At 38.3% G+C, this 13,800-nt stretch overlaps 1 protein-coding gene across 3 annotated transcripts in view; it reads right to left on the reverse strand.

The window, feature by feature from the left end:
• ATP11A (ATPase phospholipid transporting 11A) overlaps nucleotides 1-13,800 on the reverse strand; it is a 941,588-nt gene that overhangs the window by 2,016 nt on the left and 925,772 nt on the right. Inside the window, exon 29 of one of the 3 annotated variants that reach the window (XM_086934337.1) lies at nucleotides 2,946-3,049. The exons of 1 other annotated variant lie outside the window; for it this stretch is intronic. In XM_086934337.1, coding sequence (XP_086790463.1) covers nucleotides 2,957-3,049 — 93 coding nt within the window. In that variant the 3' untranslated portion in view covers nucleotides 2,946-2,956. Of the gene's footprint in view, nucleotides 1-2,945; nucleotides 3,050-5,061; nucleotides 5,151-13,800 lie in introns of all 3 variants that reach the window. One more of the 3 variants, XM_086934338.1, reaches the window with a different exon arrangement.

The raw sequence follows: 13,800 nt of genomic DNA on the forward strand, positions 1-13,800 counted from the left end.
TCAATCCCTAAGACACCACTCAGTTATTAATTTTTCCATCTAGTCTTTGCATATTAAAACCTACATGGACTACTTCAAGGAACTTTTATTAATCAATTTGTCTCAATACTGAAATGCCAGTACCAAAAGCCTATGTTCGCTAAAATGAGCTTAACAACTAATGTACACCTCTAAACTTGCAAAGCAAACATTCAATATTCACAGGGTTAGCATGCCCAGGAAGACGTTCGACTATAAAATGTTAGCATCAGCAATTTTGTCATCCAAAATTATAATTCATTTTGAAATGCATAGGAAAGGAAATTGTCATAATGCACACAAAATGTGTTTTAAAAAAGGCTTGGGTATCTGGCATTGCTGCTTTAAGACTGTTACATTGCTTTACAAGAAATACATGTATAGCACTTAAAATACATCAACACAATTCCTAGGAGAGTCATTAGTTGTTTATGTGAAAAGAGTTACATCACAAAATGTAAAAGCATGGCACACAATTAAATGGAAGCGTTTGAAAATGTGCTGATTTTTTTAAAACAATAGATGTTTGGTGCTGACCCATGCCTAGAACTAATACTCTATAAGAATATACTCTTCTAGAGTTACCTGCTCTTAATAAGGATTGATTGTATACTTTCCTAACTAAAATCTTTCTTCTATGATTCACAACTGCAATAATATGAAAATCATTATTGTCTGCAGAGTAAAGTGCAGAGTTAAGGCAGCCCACAGGCAACTCCAAGACAGATGAATTTTGTGAGTTCTTCACATATTTGGAAATTCAAACAAGCAAAATATGTTTGAATTAGTTTACTTATACAGCAAAAAGGCATAACATAAGCAGTGAAGACTACATGCAACCAAAGTTAGAATGGGTTTTAAACGCACTGCACATTCGTAGCCACTTTAGAGTAAAGTAATTATTGTGAAATAATGTGCGATATGTGGTTTCTATTAGAAGCCACGATTTTGAGCATGGGGTTTGAAACCTAGTTTGTCAATACTCTGATGTCAGAGTAGTCAGAACCCAGTCTTGAAAACCTGTGTTCTGGAAGAGGTGGATCTGCTCTTTCCCCAGGGTTTCCATGAATCCAAGAAAGGCAGTTGAACGGCAAATGACAGTTCAGAGGCTTTCCTGTCTTTTTTTTAGGTCTTAGCAGATCCGAGTGAGGGGTCCAGGAAGGAAAGTCAAGCGCTGCTATCCAAAGTCAGTGCTGATAAGCACTGACTGGGTATTCCAGGACTCGCTGATAAGGAGTCCCTAAAGAGCCACTCTCAGCACTGCATCTCTCTGCAATGACGAGGAGGTGGGCAGATGCCAGAACAGATTTATATATTTATATTGCATATTAAAATGCCTGGGGGAAGGAGAAACCAAGGGTGGTGTTGGGGACTGGCAGGATGTCAGTTATTGGATTATTTTTTAATATTAGGTTGGGGAGGGTGTTTTCAAAAATGGTGTAGTAGGGCCCTAGGACTCCTGGTATATTCTCTGTATTAGGGAGGGGAGAGGATATCAACTAGAATGGCAGCGTGCCAGGGTATTTGGTGATTGGGAGGGCAGTGACCAAGATGGTGGTCATGGCTGGGCGATATAGGATACTGGGTAAAGGTTATGTCTAAGGTACAGTTAGGGAAACAATTCAACTTTCCTGTGATTCTTTTTCCATTGAGCAGATGATCCATTAATCAGCTGTGCAGGGGAGAAGGGTTTGGGGCCTATATGTAACAAACAATTCTGAAAGGGCTGTTGTCAATAACATTGAGCTTTCCATTTTGGCTTTTCCAAGTAACATCATATAGAATCTGAGCTTTGCCCTTGGTGTCCATTAGATGCTATTTGGTATCCTTCTTTGGAAAAGAAACCCATTATGGACAAGTGCCTATTTATAATTATTTATTGTTGATGTGCTGCCAGCTGTTTATCGTGTTCCACTCCTTGAGAATGTTTTTAAACACCAAATTTTCAAGGAGGTGGACGTTCAACTGTTTACGCATTGATTTGATTTTAGTGTCATTGTGAATGCACAGTCAAATAGAGTTCCAGAGGATGCTGAAAGCTGTCAGTTTTGCCATTTAGCCATGCTGCAAATAACAGGGTCTATATTATCTTGTTCTGTGTCTGTGCATATGTGAAGGAAGTAATGTTACCATTTTTGTAAAATAATTGTGCTGTCTACAGCACAAACAGTAACTCAACTGTGAACTCTACAAGCTAGAGCTGCAGAGAACACAATTTGAAAATACGTAGTGGCCTCCATTCAGAATAGGGCTATAATGTGGTCTATCACCCAACATAAAGGTATTTTTAATAAACCTTGAGGAGATGAATGGCATTGTGTGACCAGTTGAGAATCTACCCTGTGGATTTTACTTTTTATATAGATCTCTAAAGTGAGTTGCCAATAGAGCTTTTATCACGTAGTTCAGGAAACATGATGCCATACTGACAACTGGAATCTGATTTTAGCTTTTGGATCCACTTTTCTCTCACTGTACATAATGACAACTGGTGCTTTTGGCAAATTAAACAGCCCAACGATTAGTTATGTATTATCCCGCTCTAGCCCACTGATTAAGTAATAAATAACTGAATGAACTACAATGCCTGTCTGCCAGTTTCAATGCTCTTTCGGGCTTTTCTAGCCCTAACTTGATCCAGTTGTGTAGCTAATTGGGCTCATGAACTAGCATCCATCATCACATTTTCTTTAGATTAAATCTTTGTTAGGAATTGGATACAAATACACCGATTTGTTTCAGAAAATCAACTTACCTGAAACACAAAAATATGATTGAATGCACATTGATGTGATGTCTCATTTAGTTTTGGCTATGAAAACTAATAAAGCACAGCAAAAACTTTGGAGGAAAAACTGACAAAGGTTCAAAATTCCACAGCACAGCAAACAAGGATTTTGAATGGGCCATATGTGCAATACGATTACCTAGGATTGATCTAATTTGCCTCAGCCCGCGTAAGAGATTCTTCGAGAAGTGGCCCGTCACTGCCAGACACTTCATTATAAGCAGCTGTGCTTTTCATAATCTTCTGCAAGGATGAGGAAAAACATTGAGCATTGCTAACCGTAGAAGGGGAAAGGCCACTGAATGGCCACCATTTGCACTCTTGCCTAAAACTTGGAACAGCCTCTGAGCTACCGGTCACAGCTCTCCCATCGTTCATTGTAGCCCTTGCAGTATGGTGGGCAAAAAGACTCAGGAGAGGGAAAAGCCGTACTTACTATGGAGGGTGAAGGAGCTGTTAACATGCAGACTGTGGTAAAGGGTCTAAAGAAGTGGTAATTGCAGGAAAGGCTCGAGAAGCAAACAAGAACTTCTATGAGGGGCATAGTAAAACTGCCCTTGTTTGACAGAGCTAGAACTTAAAAAGTCTGGTGGATAGGAGAAAGGCGCCACTAATGACTAACTCTACAATATGAGCAATTTTAAAAATGTAGAAACAGTCTGAAATGAGTGCGAAAATATTACACCAAACTTACTAGACTTTTATAAATGTTTTAAAATTGGTGTCTTAAAACAAAACAAAGGAATTTACTAATATGGAACATGCCAATATTGAGCAGGATGTATAGTTTGATTTGGAAAAACATTGCGGTCAGTGAAAAAAATAATAAACAAGGACCGCTTTTTGGACTGTTCACAGCCTCAGAAAAAATATGGTATCCTATAATACAGGTATAAGAACAATATGTGCTGTAGCTTTCCCAAAAGAAAGGAGCTTTATACGAAGATGGTTCCTCCAAAGCTTTTGCAGCCCAACTGAAAAGGTTAGAGTAAACATTACACAATGTTATTGGGTGTCATGCATAACATTAATATGTGAAACTGCACTCCATGTATTGCACTGGTTTGTTACTCTAACCAAAGTAATCACATAAAGCAGAACAAGCCAGCTTCAAAATATTTAGTCATATGGGAGTAGCATAAGTGACATGTATAGAGTGAGCATGCAATCGCTATTCAGCTACAAAATGGAATCTACAAAAAGAAAGCAACAAAGCAGGTCATTTAGACTACATGACTGAATGCTCTCTCACCTACTGTATGTTACTACAAATATCTGTGAGACTAATGATGGACACTCCAGACATGATAAACACTGTTACAGTAGAACACGTTAGAAGGTTTAGTGGGCTGCAGTGCTACAAACAAACTTTCAACCAGTTATGGATTAGAAAAGGAAATCAGAATAAACAAAGGCCAGAGTTCCAACACAACAAATTAAAGTATATTTTCAAAACACATTTTTAAGCGACAGCTCAAAAAAATAAATTAAAAAGAATGTTAAAAAGAGCATATAAGTATATATTTGATTCCAAATGCAAGAATCACAAAAATGGGCGCCCTATTCTCTGACTGAACAAATTAAGTGTTGTAACTGACATTATATTACTGCCAAACAGCACAGTGCATCTCACAGCTTCTGCGTGGGCCTTGGTTCTAGAAAGAAATTACTTAATTGAACTCGTAGAGCTCATACTTGTATAGAATAATGTTTTAGAGTTTCCTCCCTTTACTCTCCTCAGTTTTCAGAAAACAAATATTTCCTATTTTACTTCCCCAGCATTCCGCATGCACATCAGCCATTTTCTAGGCACACATGCATATTATTTGGCACTTTGTCCTACTGCATGTATCAAAAACCACAAATAAGGAAACGGTTATCACCAACATTAACAACTGAAAATGTCATTTATAAGAGATGAGAAAAAAATATAAGTTAAACTTACATTTTTAGTGAAAAATATTGACAGGGCATTTTTGACATACACTCTACAAACATTTGGACACTGGCATAGACCGTCAACACTGGAATCGCCCGACTATAGACTGGATGGAAAAATGCCTGCAACATTCCCATCACATGAATACATTTCTACCAGAGAATATGTATGGTCAGGAATTACAGATGAAAGGATAAGACAAGGTCACTGGTGAAATCAGAGCCCACACGGTTTACACCACTGGTTCATGCTGGGTGGCTCGGGTGAAAATGGAAATATCCCACCATGCAAACGATTAGAAGAAAAAGTGTTTCACCTTGTATTCCATTAGAAAGGGATATTGCCGGAGGTTTGAGAGAGCATAAAGATGGTGGACTGTTCGACAGAAAGGCACGGCTGTTTAGTCTGTGGTTTCCCCAGAAGGTTGAAGGAGGTACCCACGTGCATCATTATTTTTTAATCAAAGGAACAGTTATTTAGGCAAAGCGAGGAAAAAGGAAATAGGGAGAAGGAAGAGAGAAACACAAGGGATAGAATGGGTTAAATAACAGACACTCTAAAGCATAACAGTGCAGTCAAAAATGTTCCATATGGAAAGCCCTCTAAGATACCTCATTCCAGCCTATACATATTCTAATCGTACAGAAAAAGCAATCTCCACCAAGTCTAATTTATTTGTTTGTTTTTTGATCCAATACATCTTTTCTAGTTTGTAGTTTCTCACACTGTCCAATGCCCGAGTTTTGCAGTAGCCCACCTTCTGCCCCACATGCTAGCACTACATGGGTGCAGCAAGTAAACAAACTGCATTGCATATGGAAAGCACTAATGGTGAAGAATTAACAACAAATGTCGACCCTACCCAATTCAATCTCGCCACGGCATGCTCTTGCAGACTTCATTGTGAGATGCCGTCAAGAAATGTAGTCGAGGAGTTTGGGGCTACAATGTAACTTCTCCAGGGGGGTTTGCACCACCTTCATTGAACTCTATGCTTTGGACCATCATAAGATGTCCCTAGAACCAAGTCACAAGCCTTCCAAAGCAAAAGCTAGGCCCTCTGAGTAGTCATGAGATTAACATTTTCACAGCATTTGAGTACTTGTGTCAAGAATTTCCTTTTTGCTTGACAAAAAAAACCTTATTGTATGATTAAACCTTTTTAATTACTGAGTATTTGTGCCATGGTGACCAGGATGAAACGATTTACTAATGTAACATCTTTTAATGGTGTTATACCTCATTGGTAAAAGGAGACTTGTTAAAATTATTAGGTTCAGTTTACATGTAGATCTAAGAAAATTGTTTAAAAAAACAATTAGGAAGAAGTAAACAGTGAGAAGAGATATAAATTTGAGAAGGAGTTAGGGTAAGAGTAGCTGAGAGTTAAGATTAGGGAGAAAGTTGAGAGTAAGGTTAGGGTTACAGTGCGCTTTTGTTACTGAGGTTGCGGTGGGTAAAAAATTACAAGTTTGAGGTATGAGTGAAATATAGATTTAGGGTAAGGGATCAGATTAGGGATAGGGTTACAGAAAGGTTTGTAGTTAGAGTTAGGCATGGATGGATTAAGGGTCAAAGAAAGCTTAAGGATTAGTTAAGGTTAACCTTAAGGGTGAGGGAAATTAAAAAACATTATTTTAACTAAAGTAAAATTCTACCCAAATGATTTGAACTAATATTCATAGAACAGAATGAACAATTATGAACCAGCTACAAACGTAGCTTTTGATTAGAAATAAATGCTTTTCTAATGAACTCTTAGAAAGCTTCAGAGAATTATCATGTGGGCTCATTTCACCGGGTGCTTTTGCTCAAGAAAGACATAATGCCAAAGGCTACTTTAGTTCAGCTCAATAAAATGTTTTATCGTCACTATGTAAGATGACTGGACATTCTTTAAATATTTAATATTATACTTAGCCCAGGCCAAAGCTAGATTGATTGTAAAAGCGATTCAAAGTAACAAAGATTTCATATCTCAACCCCATCACACACATATAAATAAAGTTGGAAGGTGAGAAGCATGCAAACACAGTACAGAAAAAGCACAGATTTATACCAGTGAAACCCACACTTACTGAAAACTAATTGTCGCTAAGTAGAGTATTTTCTGATTGGCTAATCAGTCTAAAAGCAGCACTGGAGTTAGCCTGATAAAGAAGAGCAACTAAGCTCTATAAACTCCTCATATACAAATTTGCCGTTCCTACAAAAATATTTCTACTTAGCACTCTATGTACTCTACGTACATTTGGAGCCCTATATTTAAGTAATGTGGCCACTTTTTTGTCTTTTAAAATTGATCCTCTACTCTCATGAACCAAGACTTATCATAACATATAGAGATAATTAAAAACGTGTTCTTTTCACTTGTGCAAATATTGACCCTGTTTGCAAAGTATGGCTTCTCTGTCAATTTTTGCCTTCATCAGCATGTTCTCTATTATGACAACTGTTAAATACCAATGTGTTATTATGACAGTCTCAAATACAAAGGCTGTGCCTTGAAGTTTATTAACAATTATTGTCATGGATTACTTATTCATGCAACAGATAACAGTGGGCAAACCTCTTCTTTATTTTGGCAGCTTTCTAACTTAATTAGTCTTAACAAGTTGGAACCTTTACTACAATGTTCTTTATTTTTAGTACATATGTGCATATCCTGTTTTCTGTCATTTCAGAGCTCATTCAGGCTCTCATAAATTAAGCAATACACTAAGGCAACTTATCGCAAGTCCTGCCTCTTCTATCAGTATATAGCAGGGGTTTCCAACCTTTTCTATAGTAAGGGCCACTTATGTTCAATAAAAATAACACTGAACTACTAATATTATTAGTTTTGTAATGGTGACCACATCAGACATGATTACATTAGTTTCCGCACTGGGCAAGATACTAGCAGTGATCACCTCTGCTCATGCGGCATGAGTCTCAGCAGTAATGTAAAAAAAAATGTTTGTCAATTTCCAATGCCTTTACATGGGTAGTACATAACAACCTTAGGGGCAATGTCCTTTTCATTTAGTAGGCGGAACTGCACATAGGAGAGCTACTTACAAGCAGCTGGGGGGCTATCAGTAGCTCATGAGGTACTAATTGGAGAAGCCTGTTATAGAGCCATCTTCTTAAACTCTTTTTGTCTTTCATGTTTTAAACAATTTGCTAAAGGGACTTCTGACTTGTACAATATCTTCTCTTCTTAATGAAAATACTGTGCCTGTGGCCTGATACAATCTTATAAAAAAAGAATTATAACGGGTCCATAAGTAGCGAATTCTATCAGTGAGAGGTCACCTCAGCAAACTGTTTAATACATGAAATAAATGATGGGAGACTAACACCACTAACTGGTAGAATAAAGTCGAGAAGCACCCACAATCATCTAGCGCAGGTGTCTCCAACAGGTCAACTGGGAGCTACCAGTAGTTCACAGGTTTCCACTTAGGAGCTGGCACATGATAATTGCCTGTTGGTAAGCCTGGGAATATACAGCTGCCCACCTTATAAGACAGTTTGTCCTTTTCTGCGAGGACCCTCAAAAGCTGGCTGTGTAGTATAATGTACCCAGGTCTGAAACATTATTTGATTATTTCTTTTTCTTTCTTGCTGCTCCTTCCTTATTTCTTTGTCTTTCTTTCCTTTCTCAAATAATTTTTATCCCCTCTTCCTTGATTTTCCTTTCTTTTTACGTTTTTAGTTTCTTTCCCTACCTTTTTCTTTCGCTACTTTGTTGCGCATTCTTTTTTCAGTTTTTCGTTTATCTTATCTGCATTTTACTCTACTTCTGCCTTTCTCCTTTTCCTCTTTGTTTTTCCTCATTTTTCTTCTTTTCCTCTTTCATTTTCTTCACTTTTCCTCTTTCATTTTCTTCACTTTTCCTCTTTTTCTATGCTTCTTTCTTGTCTTTAATTCTTTCTTCCCCTTTCTTTCTCTATGTAAATAATGATTTCCTTAATTTTTTCTTTCTAACTCCACTTTGTCTTTCCCCTTTCACCATTTATTTTTTTCTTCCTCCACTCTCTTTATTTCTTTGCTTCCTTTCTTTTGTCCTATTTCTTTCTGTATCCATTTCCATCTTCCACTGCATTTTTCTCTTATTTCCTGCCTTTCTTTCGGTGTTGTTCTTTCCATCCTTCTCTATTTCTTGCAAATATTTATTGTACTTTCTTTCTTTTTCTCCTTTCTTTCCCAATACTGTAATTTACTCCATGTCACTATTTTGTTATGTTTCTTTCTGCATTTTTTATTTCTTCTACTCTTTCCCTTTGTTTCTCTGTCCTTTTCTCATTGTCTTTTTCTTGCCTTCTTTCTTTTTCTTTATGTCGTTCCCTTTCTTATTTCCCTTTCTACTGCTTCCTTTATAATTCTTTCAATTCCTCCTCTCCTTTCATTTATTTCTGTCAATGTTTCACTTTTTTGTTTTTTGTTAATTTTATCTTGCTATTTCGCTGTTCTTTTGCTCCTTTCTGTTTATATTTTTACTTTACCTAATGTTTTCTCTTTTATTTTGTTTGCTTTCTTTCTATGCTTCTTTCTTATTTTAATTGTTCTCTCTTTCATTTTCCCTCATTCTACATTCTTTTCTGTCTCTTTCCCTCCTCCTCTTTTTTCTTTTACGTTCTGTCTCTTTTTGTCTCTCTCCCTCTCCCGCTCTTTCTCCTTTTTGATATTTCAAGATCAAAAGGTCAGAGATCAAATAATCAGAAATAATCAGAGATTTCAAATGCAAACGTTTTGCGATACATCTCCTGTGCCATTTAAACTGCATGCTCCGTGAATGAGGTACTCTGGGAGCAGAGTTTCGGTTATCTGGCCTCTGTATAAATATCAAATACGTATATGAGACAGTAGCTAACAATAGTTTTCAATGTTAAGAAGTAGCTCTCACTATAGGAAAGGTTAGAAACCCCTGATCTATCGCATGAAGACGTAATCAGTAAGAATGAATGCTGAAAATTCATCATAAAATGCTTTCGTAATAGACATTAACAGGCTGATGATGAAAATTGACTGAGAAGCTGAAAGTCTGGGTACAGTCTCGATATTTGTACATTACTAAAATGGTGAAGATGTATTAGTAGTTCAACTGCTGAATGAATTTGCAAGGTATCATTCGAATCCCCACAAACCGGACATACTCAGTGTAAAGTGTGAAGGAGAAGGATGCCTGGTTATTGTAGTCAGTGTTTTTTAATGTATTAGATTAGGCAGTCTAGCAGTTAGAGTATTTAAGTTTCTTGTTAAAAGTAGGAATATAAAATCTATTAGCAGATATGAAGCACTCTACTAGAGAAGACATCTCATGACCCTCCCAAGGATGGACTGCTAACAAAAAAGAAACTGAGAATCGTGAATACTCTGTGTGGTGTACATCAGGGGGAGGGACTGTTCCAAAGGTTTGTCAGCAATCATACTGCTCTTTCACAATCTCAATTACTACCAAGGAAAGCAATGGTGTGCTGCTCAAAAAAATACTCTATGCATGATTGATAAGTTGAAGGATCCAACCATTTACATCACGATTGCTAAAAGTAGGTGATGAATGACATCATTCCTTTATGACTGGAGGCAGGCAGACCCTACATTGTGGGATCAGATTTTGCAAGATTCAGCTATGAATCAGAGAGTATATCACATATGCCACAAAGCCCATACTAATTAACATGTAATGCCCAAGTGTGAGTCTTACAGATGTGTGCTGACAAGTGGATTTGTAGAGATGGGTCATTTTGCACATTCTACACAAACTCAAGGTCAGAACTACAGTCCAGCCTTTTAGCACTTACAATAAGGGACCATTGTATGTTGGTGAAATAACTGACTGAGGATATACATAATTTGTTTGTTAAACTGGGCAGATATATGCTGAACTGGACCTAGCGGTCCGTTAATCTTTCCCCAATAAAGTGTTTCTGCTTTGTGAAGTAGATACACGTGGGGTTCTTAATTTCTAAATATACAAGAAAGAAAACATATCATAGTTGCTTCAGTACTTATAAGCTAGTTACATTTTCCAACTTGGACGAACTCTGAGGCAGACACAAGACAACCAGAATCCAAACAGAATACTTTAAGAATTTCAAAGTGAGAAGACTAAGATATAACCTTTATCCTGTATGAGTGCAGGCTGTTCTTTATTTGCACACCTTTGGAACCAAACCCATTTGTTGTAAGATTGGAGCAAACCAGTTAAAGTGACCTCATAACATCAGCAGTTTTGGGTCTGGTGGAGAATGCTTGTAATGTGAATGACTAAAGAAAAGTAGGAAATTTGGACCAAGAGAGTCAAGTAACGCTTTCATCTTCAGTACTTTTTAGATCCTTATCTTTTGTAAATCATATAAAAAGTCAGAACTTAATATTTCTAGAATTAAAGTAAATAGTTCAAACTGAGCGTGTGCCTTGGAATGTTAAATCCAGAAAGTATGTGAAGTTCTCCATGTTGCTGTCCATAACATTGTCTTACATGAACAGGACTCTGCAAAGCAATAGATCAAACCTTTGTTCTAGAGGGATGAGAGTAGATTCACCATATGTCACTAAAAGTGGGAGATTAAAGAAGCAACTTAAAGACATAGATCCTGTTTGCAGAGGGTCCTTTACAGCTATTGCTAGCCTCTTATTGGTGTTCAGTCATTGGTAAACATGTTCTTTGCTGCTGACTATTAAAGAGCCTATATCAAATGTTAAAATAATGAACGGCTTCTTCCTATTCAGTGCATGGATAGAGTGGCATACTCTTTCATTGCAACAGTACAAAAGGCACTAGCCTAGAGGAATTTTCTTCAATACTGTCGATTTAATAGTGGAGTGGCAGAAATCTTCACATTTTACAGGGCCCTAGTACTGAATCTGGTGCCAACATTGGGAAAGTGAGGATACGATCCACACCGTCAGCTTCGTCCGATCTTCTTACCAATCAGGGAAAATATATGCCCAAGTTTGTAAAACCAGTGGCACTCCTGATCGCGGGTATATTTAAAAACCTGTTTTTTCTAGACTTTAAATGAAACATTGTAAAAATGTATATGCTCATACATCACAATGTGTATGACATTAATAGTAAAGTGACCTCCCTGAGCGGTCCAGTTTGACCCAACAGAAATGTGAGTTGAGAGGGGATTGCATATAGTGAAGTATATAAAGTGAGATATGCTGGTCCTAGGTGCAGAATTCAAGTGAATGATGTACAAGCAGAAAATCAGAATACTGAAAACCATTAGGTAGTGAAGTGAACATTTGGGAGTATTACCCAGTTTACAAGACATGCATTAAAAAGGACCTTTAATCAGACTTTAATGTTAGAGGTACATAAACTAATTACATGGATACGCTTATGATTGCCTAATTCATGCCAATATCATCAAAGGTCATTTTACATGTTATGAGTGATGTACTATTGAGGTCATCAACAGGGCATGGCGGGGTGCAAGTAAGACTTGAATCCGTAAACTGTAGCCAGTGAATTTCAGTGTTTTTGTGTTTTTTACCTTATTTCACCACCTAACTATAACATCACTTTAATCTGTGTTTTCTTCAGGGAATTTCTAGGGATTTTTAACATAAGTTAAATTCTTATTCCCGTACCCAACTATAATGTCATTTTAACCTTTGTTTTTTTTCTGTGAATTGTTAAGGTTTTTATAACATAAAGTAAGATTACCTTATGTAACTATAACATCACATTAATCTTTTTTTCTTTAAGTGAATTTCTAAGGCCCTGTGCGCAACACCCCGCAGCAGGCCAACCTGCCCCCATCCCCCACATGGTCTTTGGCTGCGCACAGGGTGGGTTGGTCGAGAGGCTGCACTGATGCCATGCCCTGCACCCAACACAGCGCAGAGAGATAAAGCGGGTGTAGGTGGCCAATCTATCACGGGCCCCCATCCAACATGTTTGCCATATTTCTTTTTTCAGAGTACTGCAGACTACCATGATACCATTATTTTCTGCCACCTCAACGATCACTGCAGGGCAACCACAGTCCCTTATGGAAGGGCCGTGCTGGGTTCCATGAGAGTACCATGACACCTCACATGAAGGAAGCACTGGGTCCCATAAGAGTACTACTGTACCTCATGAGAGTGCCATATTGGGTCTATAGTACTGCTGTACTAAAAAAAACGAGCATTTGTAATGCAATAGGTCTCGCATTAATTAAGTTTCAGCTATTGGCATTGCTAAATATTGAAACACCAATTGCAACAAAAGTCTATAAATTGTAGGCCAAAAAAATGTGTATTTATTTTTGTAGCAATGGTGCGCTTTAGATGAATATGTTTAAAAGTAAAGTGCGCCATACTGCGATTGCTACAATGTTAATTGTGGATGCGTTAACAATTGATGTGTGCATTGATGGCTGGTGGTTTGTGTGCCTGTAGAAATTGAGCACAGATGGCTGTTGCTGTGTGTGCCTGGTGGAAGCGTGCACTGACGGCTGGTGGTGTGTGTGCCTGGTGAAAGCATGCACTGACGGCTGGTGGTGTGTGCCTGGTGAAAGCGTGCACTGACGGCTGGTGGTGTGTGTGTGTGTGTGTGTGTGTGCGTGCGCCTGGTGAAAGCGTGCACTGACGGCTGATGGTGTGTGTGTGCCTGGTGAAAGCGTGCCCTTACGTCTGGTGGTGTGTGCCTGGTGGAAGCATGCACTCACGGCTGGTGGTGTTTGTGCCCGGTGAAAGCGTGCCCTGATGGCTGGTGGTGTTTGTGCCCAGTGAAAGTGTGCACTGACGACTGATGGTGCCTTGCCTGGTGAAAGTGTGCACTGACGCTGTGGTTGTGTGTGTGTGGTTGTACGTGTGGTTGTGATTGTGTGTGTGTGTGGTTGTGTGTGTGGTGTGGTTGTATGTGTGGTTGTGTGTGTGGTTGTGATTGTGTGTGTATTTGTGGTTGTGATTGTGTGTGTGGTTGTGTGTGTGGTGTGGTTGTATGTGTGGTTGTGTGTGCTTGTAAGTGTGGTTGTGTGTGTGGTTGTGTGTGTGGTTGCGTGTGTGTGGTTGCGTGTGTGTGGTTGTGTTTGTGTGTGTGTGGTTGTGTGTGTGCGGGTGTATGGTT

Source organism: Lissotriton vulgaris, chromosome 8 (assembly GCF_964263255.1).
Source record: "Lissotriton vulgaris chromosome 8, aLisVul1.2, whole genome shotgun sequence".
Lineage (NCBI taxonomy): Eukaryota > Metazoa > Chordata > Amphibia > Caudata > Salamandridae > Lissotriton > Lissotriton vulgaris.